Source organism: Elephas maximus, chromosome 1 (genome assembly GCF_024166365.1).
Source record: "Elephas maximus indicus isolate mEleMax1 chromosome 1, mEleMax1 primary haplotype, whole genome shotgun sequence".
Classification (NCBI taxonomy): Eukaryota; Metazoa; Chordata; class Mammalia; order Proboscidea; family Elephantidae; genus Elephas; species Elephas maximus.
Genome location: NC_064819.1, coordinates 18,026,245 through 18,041,672, shown reverse-complemented (window position 1 = coordinate 18,041,672; position 15,428 = coordinate 18,026,245). Strand labels below are relative to the sequence as shown.

At 38.8% G+C, this 15,428-nt stretch overlaps 1 protein-coding gene across 1 annotated transcript in view; it reads left to right on the top strand.

The window, feature by feature from the left end:
* Positions 1-6,139, top strand: part of RNF168 (ring finger protein 168) — a 36,256-nt gene extending 30,117 nt beyond the window's left edge. The window contains exons 6-7 of the mRNA XM_049879551.1: positions 2,714-2,795; positions 3,407-6,139. Of these exons, the coding sequence (XP_049735508.1) occupies positions 2,714-2,795; positions 3,407-4,369 (1,045 nt within the window). The 3' untranslated portion in view covers positions 4,370-6,139. The remainder of the gene's footprint in view (positions 1-2,713; positions 2,796-3,406) is intronic.
* The last annotated feature ends 9,289 nt before the right edge of the window (positions 6,140-15,428 follow it).

The window sequence follows — 15,428 nt, the reverse complement described above, 5'->3', positions numbered from 1 at the left end:
AACTCTCTACAGAAACCCTGGTGGCGTAGTGGTTAAGTGCTACAGCTGCTAACCAAGAGAGCGGCAGTTTGAATTCGCCAGGCCCTCCTTGGAAACTCTGTGGGGCAGTTCTACTCTGTCCTATAAGGTCGTTGTGAGTCGGAATCGACTTGACGGCAGTGGGTTTGGTTGGTTTACAGAACCAAAGGAGCCCTCTTGGCTCAGTGGTTAAGAGCTTGGCTGCTAACCAAAAGGTCAGCAGTTCGAATCCACCAGCTGCTCCTTGGAAACCCTGTGGGGCAGTTCTACTCTGTCCTGTAAGGTTGCTATGAGTCGGAATCACCCCGACAGCAACAGGTACGGAGTCAAAATCCTCAACAAAATATTCACAGACCCAATCCAGGATCATATTAAAAGGATCATATACATCACCAGCTGGGATTGATCCCAGGAATGCAAGGGGGTCTCAGCATACAAAAATCAATATAACACATCACATTAATGACCATAAATGTACGAAAAGGCGGCTCTTGTTCCCAAATGTTTACAGAGTAGGTATTTGGACTGATGTAGCTAAATGTGTGATTTAGGTACTCTGATTTATCTATAAGGGATATTCATTTGTTCTTTACAGGAGATCCTTCTCTAGATTTTATTTTATTCTTGCATATGTTACTCATTGGTGCTTTTGACACAAGGTAACTTATGTTTTTACATATTATTTTGCAATCAGACATTTTTCATTTTTTTCCTTTTATTTTAAAAGTAATAACTAGCTGCTCTTTGAAAATTACCCAAAGTTACCACCACTTACAGACAACCAACATTTGGGGATATTTCTGCCATTTTTAAACAGTTTTGTATGTATGTGTGTTTGGATTTTTTCCAGTTTTTATAGTCTATATACAATCTCATAATCTTTTACTCTCATTTCTTTTACAGCATTTTTCCTTATAGATGTCAACATTGCAGTGGCAAATAGCTATTAAAGATGTTTAGATATTTAGAGATATGTTGTTACGCTGATAGATTGCTATAGCTGTGTATCTCTAAGCAGATTGTTGTTGTTGTTGTTGTTAGGTGCCATTGAGTCAGGTCCCACTCATAGCGACCCTGTGCACAACAGAACGAAACACTGCCCGGTCCTGAGCCATCCTTACAGTCATTGTTATGCTTGAGCTCATTGCTGCAGCCACTCTATCAGTCCACCTCGTTGAGGGTCTTCCTCTTTTCCGCTGACCCTGTACTCTGCCAAGCATGATGTCCTTCTCCAGGGACTGATCCCTCCTGACAACTCTAAGCAGATAAAAATGATATAAAATATGTATATAATAAAATCTCCATATTAAAATTGTAAAGAATCTAATCATGGACTCTTTCCCAACTGTAGAGATAAAAAATGTTAACAGCCGAAGTTTTCGGCATAAAAAAGAAGCTAACATACCCATCCACTCTCCTGACTTAAAATGTCATTTCCATTACTTTTAGGAAAACTAGACAGTCTTGCATTGTATGATGCTGTCTTTTTTTTTTTTTTTTTTAAGAATTAAGAAATGATTAAATTTTAATACCATCTAATAAACTGTAAATAATAAAAAAGAAATGATTTCATTTCTATTTCCCTTTTTACTGCTTTTCATTAAAATATCAGTATTCTGCCTTTTAAGTTCCGTTTTGGGGTTAGACCAGAACACCTGAGACAAGGAGATGAAATAGATTTTTAAATACATTCTTTCTTTTTTTTTTATTAACTTTTATTGAGCTTCAAGTGAACGTTTACAAATCAAGTCAGACTGTCACATATAAGTTTATGTACACCTTACTCCGTACTCCCACTTGCTCTCCCCCTAATGAGTCAGACCTTCCAGTCTCTCCTTTCGTGACAATTTTGCCAGCTTCCAACTCTCTCTATCCTCCCATCCCCCCTCCATACTGGAGATGCCAACACAGCCTCAAGTGTCCACCTGATATAATTAGCTCACTCTTCATCAGCATCTCTCTCCCACCCACTGTCCAGTCCCTTTCATGTCTGATGAGTTGTCTTTGGGAATGGTTCCTGTCCTGGGCCAACAGAAGGTTTGGGGATCATGACCGCCAGGATTCCTCTAGTCTCAGTCAGACCATTAAGTCTGGTCTTTTTGTGAGGATTTGGGGTCTGCATCCCACTGATCTCCTGCTCCCTCAGGAGTTCTCTGTTGTGCTCCCTGTCAGGGCAGTCATCGATTGTGGCCGGGCACCAACTAGTTCTTCTGGTCTCAGGATGATGTAGGTCTCTGGTTCATGTGGCCCTTTCTGTCTCTTGGGCTTTTAGTTATCATGTGACCTTGGTGTTCTTCATTCTCCTTTGATCCAGGTGGGTTGAGACCAATTGATGCATCTTAGATGGCCGCTTGTTAGCATTTAAGACCCCAGACGCCACATTTCAAAGTGGGATGCAGAATGTTTTCATAATAGAATTATTTTGCCAGTTGACTTAGAAGTCCCCTTAAACCATGGTCCCCAAACCCCCGCCCTTGCTCCGCTGACCTTTGAATCATTCAGTTTATCCCGGAAACTTCTTTGCTTTTGGTCCAGTCCAGTTGAGCTGACCTTCCATAAATACATTCTTTCTAATAGATCAGCCAGGCAGCAAACCCTGCAACCTCAAACATAAGTAGTTAACCTGGCTTTATCATATTGTGTACATACCATTTGTCTTTCAAAGCATTCAAACTTTGATCAACTTTTTTCTAAGGTATTTGTCGCCTAGATCTCAGTTTGGGTCTGCATCACAGTCTGAAGTTGTACAAGAAGACAGGAAAGGCACCATGTCTACGGTATGTTGATGCTGAAGATGTTCTTAGTTTGACAGGTTTACTAATACTATAAACCGAAAAAACCAAACCCAGTGCCGTCGAGTCGATTCTGACTCATAGCGCCCCTATACTATAAAAAAAAAAACAAACTATAATACTATAGAATACTTTAATACCTACAGTTTCCTTCCCACCCCTCCCCCTCTTTTTTAATTGTAGTGAAAATAAAAATAAACCATTTGCCAATTCACCATTGTTTTACATGTACAATTCAGTGACATTGATTACTCCTTCCCTTTTGTTTTTTTAAGTCACTATGGTAAGTGAGCACCCTTTCTTAGTCATTTTAGATACCATTTTTCTCTAGTAAATATTCTGGGCTTTGTAGTCCATACATATGTAGAATCTAGGTTGTGGGTTGAAATCTAGGTTTTCACGAGAGTAAAAATAAAATAATTCCTTAATCTAAATTGCCCTACAGAATCAAGTTCTATTAAGAAAGAATTAATATACCTTATTGGTAATACTTAATGTATAGCTACAACTCAGCTATGGTAGTAAAGTAATTAGGTTTATATATTGTAGCTTGATGTTTTTCTCTGGTTCACTCAGTCTTTTTTAAATTTCTACAGGAAATTGACACTATAGATTTGACAAGCCCTGTGTGGCAAGACACAGAAGTTGAAGAAGATATGCCAACGCTGTCTCCGCAAATATGCCTTGAAATTGAAGAATGGGGTGCAAAGTCTTCAGTAGAGTCACCTATGCCTCAGTTAAGTGCCTGTGATTCAGAATGGTGCCTTGAAGGAGAAGTCAAAACAAGACCAAACAATCATGAAAAAAAGTTATGTATGGTAAATCATGAGGAACCTACAACCAGAGTTCCTTACTCTAGAGAGGTTGCTGTTAAGCCTGGTGGCAAAACAGAGAGTGGGCTCAGTGTATCTGATATGACAGAGATTACTGGAAACAGCACAGTAGAGACAAAAAATGAAGAGACTAGCCTACTGATAAGTAGTAATGATATTTCCAAAAGAAAAAACCAGGAGTCTTCCTCTGAAGCAGTTAAGGATCCATGCTTTTCTGCAAAAAGAAGGAAAATATTCCCCCAAACTTCCTTAGACCAAGAGGAAACAGAAACCAACTTTACCCAGAAACTGATAGAGTTGGAACATCTACTTTTTGAGAGACATAAACAAGAAGAACAGGACAGGTTATTAGCATTAGAACTTCAGAAAGAGGTGGATAAGGAACAAATGAAGCTAAACCGTCAAAAAGGATCCCCAGATGAATATCAGTTACGAGCTACATCGTTTTCTCCAGACAAATTACTCAAGGGACAGAAGAAGAATTCCAAAGATAGGAACTTCAAGAGACAAACTGATACGGAACATTCAAAATCGTGGAGAGGCTCAGGAGATGAAAACTGGCAACCTTCTTTTAAGATCCAGTTGAAACATTCGGTTACTGTTAACGGAAAAAGGATGCCAAATTCCACTGGAGATCGTTGTAATGTATCTAAAAGTGCCCATTCCCTACAGCCTAGTAATTCACAGAAAAGTATTTTTCAAATGTTTCAGAGATACAGAAAGTAATGCATGGGCTAAGGGTATGTTTTGGGATCTAGTAAAGCTGGATCTCTTTACAGATAAGTTTTCTCTGTGGGTGTGTACCCATTGTCCTTAGTTAAAGGACTCTATGATTACAAGGAAAGAATATAAGAATGTGTTTCTGCAAAGCTCAGTGATTAGCAAGGGTCCCAGTTCTTTCCATTATTAATAACTGTCATGTACTAAGATTGATAATCCTTATATAGATATAAAAATGCTTTTGTCAACTCCAAGAAATCTTCAAGTGCCATTCTTTCCAAAAAATGCATGTTGATGGACTTTGCTTACCTTTTTGTCATGACTAGTAATCAGAGCAAGACTGTACTATACTAAGTAGTTAAGGAACCCAAGCAGGGCTTACAGCTAAGTTTTCTTGCTATGTTCCCATATATCTACAAAGCACATGAACTACATCTTCCATCACACTAAAGTAATCTAACTTCCATCTTCGCTTTAAATTTAAAGCCTTACAGCATTTTCTTTGACTTAGAATGTATTAGGATCAGCGTCAAACCAGAGAATCAGAATCTCCTGGAAAATCGGACATTACCTGACAAAAAGGAAACTAGACTCTCGATGCAGAGGAGTTAAGAGTTGGGGTGAGGCTGGGTGGGGTAGGCTGACATTTTGGGAGTATTGGATCTGAATGAGCCATCAGAGACTTGGTCCAGGATGGATAGCAGGTGTAACTGGCGGAGCAGTCTCTCTTGTCCTTTGTTTGCCGAAAGGATTTGAGTTTTTGCAGCTTTTCACACAATAGTGTCTGGTGTGAAAATCAAAATTAGTTACAACTCAGTTACTTGAATTTTTGAAAATTGACATTTCTGTTAACCTTCTGTTCCAGAAAAGATGGTATTGTACTGAAAGAGTTATGTCACAATACCCTGTGTTGGGAAACCTGTGATGTAACCACGTGTTTATTTCCTTATATTATCATTTGTATTGATTCTGACTATAGGGTCACTATGAGTCGGAATCGGCTCAGTGGCAGTGGGTTTGGTGGTTTGGGTTTATTTGTGTTTATGGATAAAAACAGAAGGTATAATACTTGGGTTTTACCCTGTCTTACCCCTAAAAGGCAGTGATTTCATTTTGGGAAATTTAAAACATAGACTGTTAATGCTTTTGTTTCATTAATATGAACAACTTTTGCAAACAAATAGCGGCCTTAGCAGCATTTCTCCTGATGTCTACTTAGCCGTCTAGTTCATAGAAAAATAAAATCTCCTAGAGCTGACTCTCGCTTAAATCTGTCAGTATTTTTATATATTGTTAAGCATTTTCCCTTCAAATTTTGTAATTGAAATTCTCTTAATCTTTGCATACCTGACAGAATTTGCTTCAATATTGATTGGGTAATAATAATGCTAATTTAAAATTTTGTTTGCTCTCAAAAAAACAGTAAATAAAAAAGTGATTGCCCTCTAAATAAAGATTGTAGTGGAATGAAGTTTAGTCAGAAACTTAAGAAACAAATTTGTCTAAAATAAACTAAAATCTTTTTATTCTCATCAAGCCAATATTTTTTCTAGGAGCAACGTCACTTTATGTTTTAGGGTAGACAATGTTGGTACTCCTCAAATTAAAAATTATCTAATTAAATCTTCCTGGAATAGCCTGTGACCAAGAAGGGGAAAAATTAGCCTTAAGGTGTGATATGTTTGGAATTTATGTATTTAACTATTTATTTGTCTGGGAAGAAGTCTTTCTGGCTAAAGTTGGTTTTAAGGTAAATTTTAATTTCTCTGTTAGCCTTTTTGCTTTCCTTACCAGGTATGCCTTTTTGCAAGAAAGTAATAAATGTGTCAATCATTAGAATGTATTGTTACTTTTCTCTTTTATTTTTGTGGTAGAGATATGAAAATGTTTAGTTATCAAGGAGTACAAAAGCTGTATGTAGATTGAGAATCTGAAAATTAAAACAATTACAAAAAATAAAAATTGAGTACATAAAAATTAAGAATTCTACATTAAAGAAACTACATAAAGAAAAATTGGAAGACCTGGCAAACTCGGGAAGGCATAGTTTCAGTTCATTACAAAGTGCTAATTGCTTTAATTTAAAGTGGAACGAGGGATATCATTGCTGATGTCAGATGGGTTTTGGCTAAAGCAGAGAATACCAGAAAGATGTTTACCTGTATTTTATTGACTGTGCAAAGGCATTCGACCGTGTGGGTCATAACAAAATATGGATAACATTGCAAAAAATTGGAATTCCAAAACACTTAAATGTGCTCATGTGGAACCTGTACATAAACCAAGAGGCAGTTGTTTGAACAGAACAAGGGGATACCGCATGGTTTAAAATTGGAAAACGTGTGTGTGAGGGTTGTATCTTTTCACCATACTTATTCAATCTGTGTGCTGAGCAAATAATCCAAGAAGCTGGACTGTATGAAGAAGAACTTGGCATAAGGATTGGAGGAAGACTCATTAACAACCTGGAACATGCAGATGACACAGCCTTGCTTGCTGAAAGTGAAGAGGACTTGAAGCACTTACTGATGAAGATCAAAGACCAGAGCCATCAGTATAGATTACACCTCAACATAAAAAAAAAACAAAAATGCTCAAAACTGGACCAATAAGCAGCGTCATGATAAATGGGGAAAAGACTGAAGTTGTCAAGGATTTCATTTTACTTGGATCCAAAGACTATGCCCATAGAAGCAACAGTCAAGAAATCAAAAGACATGTTGCACTGGGCAAATCTGCTGCAAAAGACCTTTTAAAGTGTTAAAAAGCAAATGTCACTTTGATGACTAAGGTGCCCCGACCAAGCCATGGCATTTTCATTCATCTTGTATGCATGTGAAAGCTGGACACTGCATAAGGAAGACTGAAGAAGAATTGATGCCTTTGAATGATGGTGTTGGCGAAGAATGTTGAATATACTATGGACTGCCAGAAGAACGAACAAGTCTGTTATAGAAGAACCACGGCCAAAATGTTCCTTGAAAACGAGGATGGTGACTTCATCTCACTTACTTTGGACATGTTATCAGGAGGGACCAATCATGGAGAAAGACATCATGGTTGGTAAAGTGCGGGTCAGTGAAAGAGAGGACGACCCTCAACAAGGTGGATTAGCACAGCGGCTGCAACAGTGGGCTTAAGCATAGCACAGGCTGTGAGGATGGCGCAGGACCAGGCAATGTTTTGTTCTGCTGTACATATGGTTGCTATGCGTCACAACCTACTCAGCGGTTCCTGATAACAATAATAACACCCATTGTTTAAGATAAAAGACCAAAATCCCATTAGAAAAGTTTACGTGCAGTCCCCAAGAAAGGAAATACAGATGGCTCTTCAATATGTGAAAAGATGCTTGATCTCACTTTTTATTAATACTTAAGCATTTTTCCACCCTTCCGATTAGTAAAGTTTTGTTTTCTTGTTTCCGTGTGTGTATGTGTGTATGTTTATCTTGGCAAGAGTGTGGGGAAATGGGCACTCTGTTACATTACTGGTGTGAACAGGAAATGGAAATCCCTCTGGAGGTAATCTTGACAGTTCTACCTCTAGGAGTTCCTTAAAGCCATCTTCACATGTATGCAGAATGACATGTTACAGCAGTGTTTGTAATAACATAAGCTTGGAAACAGCCTTAATATTCATCAGTAAACAAGAGAAGCAATAGTACAGTGGAATACTATACAGCAGTGAAAAAGAAAATACTGATAATAACTATAAGATACAGTTAAATGAAAAATACAAGATGAGAATAGTGTGTATAGTGTACAACCTTTGTCCAAAAAAGAGAAATGTGTGTGTGTGTGTGTTTGTACTTGTATACATATATTTGTATAGTGTAATCTGTGAGAGCAAGAACTTGATGGGACTGCCTTGTTTTTACGGGTCTCTCAAGTTTTCTGCCTCTGGCAGGGTGCAGTTTTACCACTGTTTTTTATCACTCACTTTCGTGGAAAATATTTGAGTTTTCCTTCTCTGAATCATGTTGAATGTATTATCAAGCACATTTAAATGTTCTTGAAGCACTGCAAGGTAAAGGATATTTATGCATCTCAGCCTACACCACTCTAGATGACCCTCTTTTGCTTTTTAAGTTTTAAAATTACAGTCCAGGGAAGTTTTTCAGCATGAAAAATACTAGTTTTCAGCATTGTGAATTTTTGGCTTATTTAGCTTTAATGTACTATTAAATATATTTTAAAAGCAAAACTTACACTTCCCAGGTAGGATGGACTAACTTGCAGCAGACTCGCTGAGAACAGTTACAAAACCCAGATAACTTAAAGCTGTAAAAGCATCTGAGCTACTGAAACAATGAAAACTAAAGGGACTGAGATGATAGGACAGGTGAACTGATGTTTCATCCTCTGTTTTCCCTGGTGGCATGTGTGTTCTGGGTACAGTACAAGTGTCAGGGCTCAGAGCTGTCCCGTGAGGCTGGCGTGACAGTATTGGAGACTTGAGGGTCTGCAAACACTTGGCTGCTTTTCCTGTCAAGATAACTGCAGAGTTGGATCAGCTCAGGTCAGAGGCTAAAAAGCCAGACTGAAAACCTCTGAAAAGTTTTTATCAGGCTGACAGTGCTGATGAGACAAAAGATTAGAGTTCAGGACTTACCAGGAGATGGAGTTCAGTTGAACACACCAGGGTCTCCATTAGAAAGCCCTAGAGCAGGGAGACCTGAGGACTGCAGACTACCTTCCAGGGGCCAAATCTGGCCCACCACCTGTTTTTGTAGGGCCTGTGTGCTAAGAAGGAATTTTAAATGACTTTTAAAATTCCTTGGTAGGTTTACAAGCATTTAATACATAAAGAATTATGAGACTGGTAATTCTTATGTGAGTTTTGGACCACGGAAACAAGGACATGTAATGAAGAAGGGAAGAAAAAATCATTCCCTTCTTGGTTTTGACCTTTGTGACCCTGGGTGACTACTTAAGTTCCCTGAACCTCACTTTATTAATTTATAAAATGGGAATCACAGGGTAACTAACAGATTTGCTATGAAGAGCTACTTACGGGCAGTAATATACATATAGCACCTGGTACAGGCCCTGACTCAAAAAAGACCCTTACGTGATAGTTTCTTCCCCCGGCTCTTCACCTCCACTACTCCACCTGTCCCTCTTGGGGAGAGTCTCATTTCTTGGTGTCATCCAATATCTTTGTGCTCCCATAAGTCCCCGGTACAGCATCCAACAAGTTGCAGTTATCTTCTGTCTACTGATGAAGACTGCTCACCTCTCCTGCCAGATGTATCCATAGCTCCTTCTATTATAAGAGGCCCCTGCCCATAAGCTCCCCTGTGCATCTCAGCCTACAGCTGTGTCACAAGAGACCTTGGCCCCAGAGAAAACCAGTTCTCAGAAATACCTCGTGGCTTGCTCAAGTTCCTCTATTAACTATCCATTTCCTATGCATAAAGGTATGTAAAACTCATACTAAAAAGGGGGAGGTATTAAGACTGGGGAGTTGAAGCAGTGATGTATGCATGTTTCTGTATTCTACCTGTGTGGAGATATTAGTAATCAAGACTTTAAATTTTGAGTCTGATTTTTTTTTCCAGAATATTTTGCCTTGTCTTGGCAGGACTTGGAGCAACACCTACCCTGAGTTCAACAGAGGGGATCCTTCTCTTACTTTCCGTTTCTCTTCAACTTGGCTTTTGTGGTCCCAGGCTGCTGCAGTTAGACTCCGTCCCAAAGAGTTCAATTCAGAAGGCTTTCTCTCTCAGTTGGGGACCATAAATCGAGCCTGTTTTTCTGCATGTCCATCTTTTGTGTCATTCCTCTCCACCTCTTAATCTTTCTTGTAAGACCCATAAAAAGCTTGGTGTCTTTTCTGCTTTAGAGTAAATGAACTTACCTCCCAAGTCCAGGATCAGGAGGAGAGCCCGGCTCCCTGCTCATTTTATACTAGACAAATACAGGTTATATTGGGTGTATTGCTGAAGAAAACAAAAACCACAGAGAGGATTTATACTGAATTGGCTGTACAAGTGTTAGAGCAAAAGGGAATGCTGAGATAACCCAAAGATGGTAACGGCAGGAAGTGGCCTACCACCCTCAAAGCTGAAAAACAAAAGGGAAGGGTTTTGGTACGAGAATATGGGAGCCCAGGCCGCAGGCAGACCTTTAAGAAGGAAACACCTCCCAGCTGCTGAAACAACAATGAGGTGAGGTTAGTTCTAGAAGAATTGAAAGAATCTAGAGGCCAGCAGCAACTGCCTCTGCTGGGGCAGCACTGACAGGAACAGAAAAATACCAGGAAAGGATTCTTTTTCCTTCTCCTCTAGTACTTCTTATTAATAGAACCTAATAGGAAACTGGCAAATGGGTCAGGCAAAATGATCTTTTATATCACAGAGCAGAGTTTAGGACAGGTTTGGAGCTTAGACAAAGGGGAGTGAGGGGGAAGGACACCAGAGATGTCTTGCAAGTAGGTTTCCTTTTGTGGATTTTGGGACTAAGATGTCTTGAAATCGCTAAGGCAGAAGTTTGGACGGCCCTATCCTGACAAGATGGAGTCATACGTGTGGAAAAAATGCTTATCCATAAATGCCCAGGAGAGGTGGTGGAACCTCATGGAGAATGTATACAAGAAAAGTGTGGAGAAGCCTTCCTAAACCGGTCAGTTTCTCTTGTCCTAATTACACCCTAGACTGCTCATCTTGACCAGAGCTGATGAGTCAGAGTTAGGTTTGTCTGTGCCACCCCATACACAAACTGGAGTCACCTAAAGCCACTGTTGTCCCAAATCCCTGCAAGCCACCTGCTTTCTCACCACAGGGATGCCAAGAACCCGGCTCTGAAATTTTCACCTTAAAAAATTAAGCCCTCAGGCATCATCACTAAGTTCCCAGACCTCCTAAGAGGATACACCCCAGAAAGAAAGGAGATGGAGCACCAGGTAAGATTTAGTCTGTCTACTAGTGGGAGAGCATCTTAGTGACAACTGAGTAGATCATCATGAAGGAACTCCAGTGCACACCTAAACTGCAGAGAGCCAGAGGATAGAGGAATTACTTAGGAAGAAGCACTTGGTTTTAATATGTGAAAGAATCAATCCACCCCCCAAGAGCTTGAAGTGCTGTGATTCATACAACTGTGTTATAATAAATTGTATATTGAATTGAAAACAGTAGTCTCAGGATGACTTGAAAGCTTTATGCTAAGTGAAAGAAGCCAGTCACAAAAGACTACATATTATATGGTTTCATTTATACAAAATAGGGACATCTATAGAGAGAGGAATTAGATGAGTAGTTGCTCAGGGCTGGGAAGAGGGGGGAGATACAGCAATGTAGAGGGGTGATAGCTAAAGGATCCAAGGTTTCTTCTTGAGGTAATGGAAATGTTCTAATCTTGTGATGATAGCACATATTTGAATACACTTAAAACCACTGAATTGTACATATCAAGTGGGTGAATTGTATGGTATGTGAATTAATCTCAATAAAGCTGTTTAAAAAAAAAATCTCAGGATCTCAAGAATGATTCTGTTTGGAAAAGCACCTTATAAATAAGCAGCCCCCAAAACTATGGCCCCCAGATGCTCAGCTAACCCAGAGCTGAAACCTTTCCTGAAGCCCACTTTTCAGACAAAGATTAGACAGGCCTATAGAACAAAAACTAACACACGTGAGGAACATGCTTCTTAGTTCAATCTAATATACGAGACCAAATGGGCAGCTTCTGTCCAAAAGCAGGGTAAGAAGGCAGGAAGGGACAGGAACTGGACAAATGGACACAGGGAACCTGGAGTGGAAAGGGGGAGCATGCTGTCACATTGTGGGGATTGCAACCAATGTCACAGAACAGTATGTGTATAAATCTTTGAGTGAGAAATTAACTTCAGCTGTAAACCTTCACTTAAGGCACAATAAAAATAAAAATCACTTAATTCCTTCTATTGGTAAATGTATAAAAAAAATGTATAAGAAACATTTAAATCTTTATATGAAGCTAAAAATTATATGAATTTAACTGGTTTATTTTTAGAAGACAAACTGCTTTTAAACCAGCAACTTTTTTGGGCATGGTCTTAGGCTCAAAAACAAATTGTCCTTTGGGGCTGATAAAAACAGGTCACGGGTTAAAAAATAGATAAGAGGCCTACTTACCCAAGACTTAGGCCTTAGCAGGGAAAGTGGCATTTTTTTTAGTGTTGCATAATAGCAAAAGCCCTGATTTCTAAAGCAGCCAAAAAGGTGATTGCTTGACCAACTACTCTGAGTTAAAAAAAAAAAAAGTCATTTATGAATTATGTATTTTTCTAAAATATACTAAGTTCGATGATACTTTTGTGTTAAATGTCAAAGAATGATTTTTTTTTTTTAACCTTAAATTTTATGGAATGTATGTGCTGTTTGTTCTACAGGGCCTTGAGAGCAATTACTAGAGACAACATTTATTTTGAATGAAGTTGAGTTTTTTTTCTTCTATTTCTGGAACCATTTGTATTTTTCTGTTTGTATTCTTTGCCTATTCTGTTGCATCATTGATCTTTTTCTTCTTGATTTCTAGGAGCTCTTTATATATTAGGAAGATTGTCTTTTGTATATAATGAGTTACAAAAAAATCTTCCCCATGAGAATAAAGAAAGGTCCCACACTCCTAGGAAAAGACTGTTCTGCAGCCATGATAACAAGTAACCACCCAAACTGGTTATAAACCTGTCTAAACAGTCACTGACAACTTGGTTCATTGAACACGCCTCTGAAGACCAACCAATCAGCAACAGCCTCATCTTCTGAAAATCACCTAATCAGTGGTCTCATGCCAGTAAACACACTTCTAAGGCTGCTGTCAACCCACTACTATAATTAATACAACGAACACTACCACGCTTCCTAAAACCCAAATCGGTTTGGTTTGCACAACGTGATTATGCCTGATCACCAGTGTACGCTTCTCTTAAGCAGTAAACTCAGATTTGGAGCATCAGTTATTGAGTGGTGGTGTCATCCATTTGATACCATATTTTGACTTTGACTATGAGGATTTTGGGGGGGTGGGACATGCTGAAGTTTTTTTTTTTTTTTTCCCCTGTAGTTTAATCTCAATTATTTTTTAAAATGGATTTTGGATTTTTTGTTGTTGCTAGCATTTCCTCACTTCACAGCTATAAAAACTTTCACCCTTTTCCATCCATTGAGGGTCTTCCTCTTTTTCACTGACTTTCTACTTTATCAAGCATGATGTCCTTCTCCAGGGACTCATCCCTCCTGATAACATGTCCAAAGTATATGAGATGTAATATCATCATCCTTGCTTCTAAGGAGCATTCTGGTTGTACTTTTTACAAGACAAGTTTGTTTGTTCTTTTGGCAGTCCGTAATATATTCAATATTCTTCACCAACACCACAATTCAAAGGTGTCAGTTTTTCTTCCATCTTCCTTATTTATCATCCAGATTTCACATGCATATGTGTATTGAAAGCACCATGGCTTGGGTCAGGCGCACCTTAGTCTTCAAGATGACATCTTTGCTTTTTAACACTTTAAAGAAGTCTTTTGCAGCAGATTTGCCCAATGCAACGTGTCTTTTGATTTCCTGACTGCTGCTTCCATGGGTGTTGATTGTGGATCCAAGTAAAATGAAATCCTTGACAACTTCAACCTTTTCTCTGTTTGTCATGATGTTGCTAATTGGTCCAGTTGTGAGGATTTTTGTTTTCTTTATGTTGAGGTGTAATCCATACTGAAGGCTGTGATCTTTGATCTTCATCAATAAGTGCTTCAAGTCCTCTTCACTTTCAGCAAGCAAGGCTGTGTCATCTGTGTGTTGCAGGTTGTTGAGTCTTCCTCCAATCCTGATGCTGCATTTTTCATATAGTCCGGTTTCTCAGATTATTTGCTCAGCATACAGACTGAGTAAGTATGGTGAAAGGATACAACCCTGACGCACACCTTTCCTGACTTTAAACCATGCAGTCTCCCCTTGTTCTGTTTGAATGACTGCCTCTTGGTCCATGTACAGGTTCCTCATGAGCACAATTAAGTGTTGTGGAATTCCCACTTTGCAATGTTATCCATAATTTGTTATGGTCCACACAGTTGAATGACTTTACATAGTCAATAAAACACAGGTAAACATCTTTCTAGTTCTCTGCTTTCACCCAGGATCCATCTGACATCAATGATATCCCTCTTTCCACATCCTCTTCTGAATCCAGCTTGAATTTCTGGCAGTTCCCTGTCTGTACTACTGCAACCGCTTTTGAATAATCTTCAGCAAAATTTTACTTGCATGTAATATTAATGATATTGTTCGATAGTTTCCACATTCGGTACATCACCTCTCTTGGGAACAGACATAAGCCTGGATCTCTTCCAGTCGGTTGGCCAGGTAGCTGTCTTCGAAATTTCTTGGCACAGACGAGTGAGGACTTCCAGCGCTGCATTCATTTGTTGAAACATTTCAGTTGGTATTCTGTCACTTCCTGGAGGCTTATTTTTGCCAACGCCTTCAGTGCAGCTTGGACTTCTTCCGTTTACCGTCGGTTCCTGATGATATGGTAGTGCCAGTGTGGTAAAGTAGTGCCCCACAAATGCTTGGCAGGAGATGAGTCCCTTTCAGAGAAATGTACCATTATCTTAGATCTCAAAGAATTCCCACAAATATTCTTGCAAAGAAAATAAGCAGCTCACACTGAAAATAAATAAGCACTCATAAAAATGCAGGCACCATGTATGAGTGGCAGTGTGAACAACAGAGAAGGAACAGATTTGCAGAGACTTCAGATATTGGAACTCTCAGACACAGATTACAAGATTACGATGATTACCATGTTTAATAAAATACTAGGTTGAAAGCATCTGCAAGGAACAAGAATTTAAAAAATATATATATAGCCATGTAGATTTGAAGTATAAATAGAACTTCTAGAAATAAAAAATACAATAATTTAAAGTGTTTTTCAGCTATTTTATACAAGTTTCAAACATACAGAAAAGTTGAAAAAGCAGTACAAGGAACACTGTACTCATTATCTAGATTCAACAATTGTTAATATTTTTCCATATTTGTTTTTTTATTTGCTGAAACATTTGAAAATAAGTTATA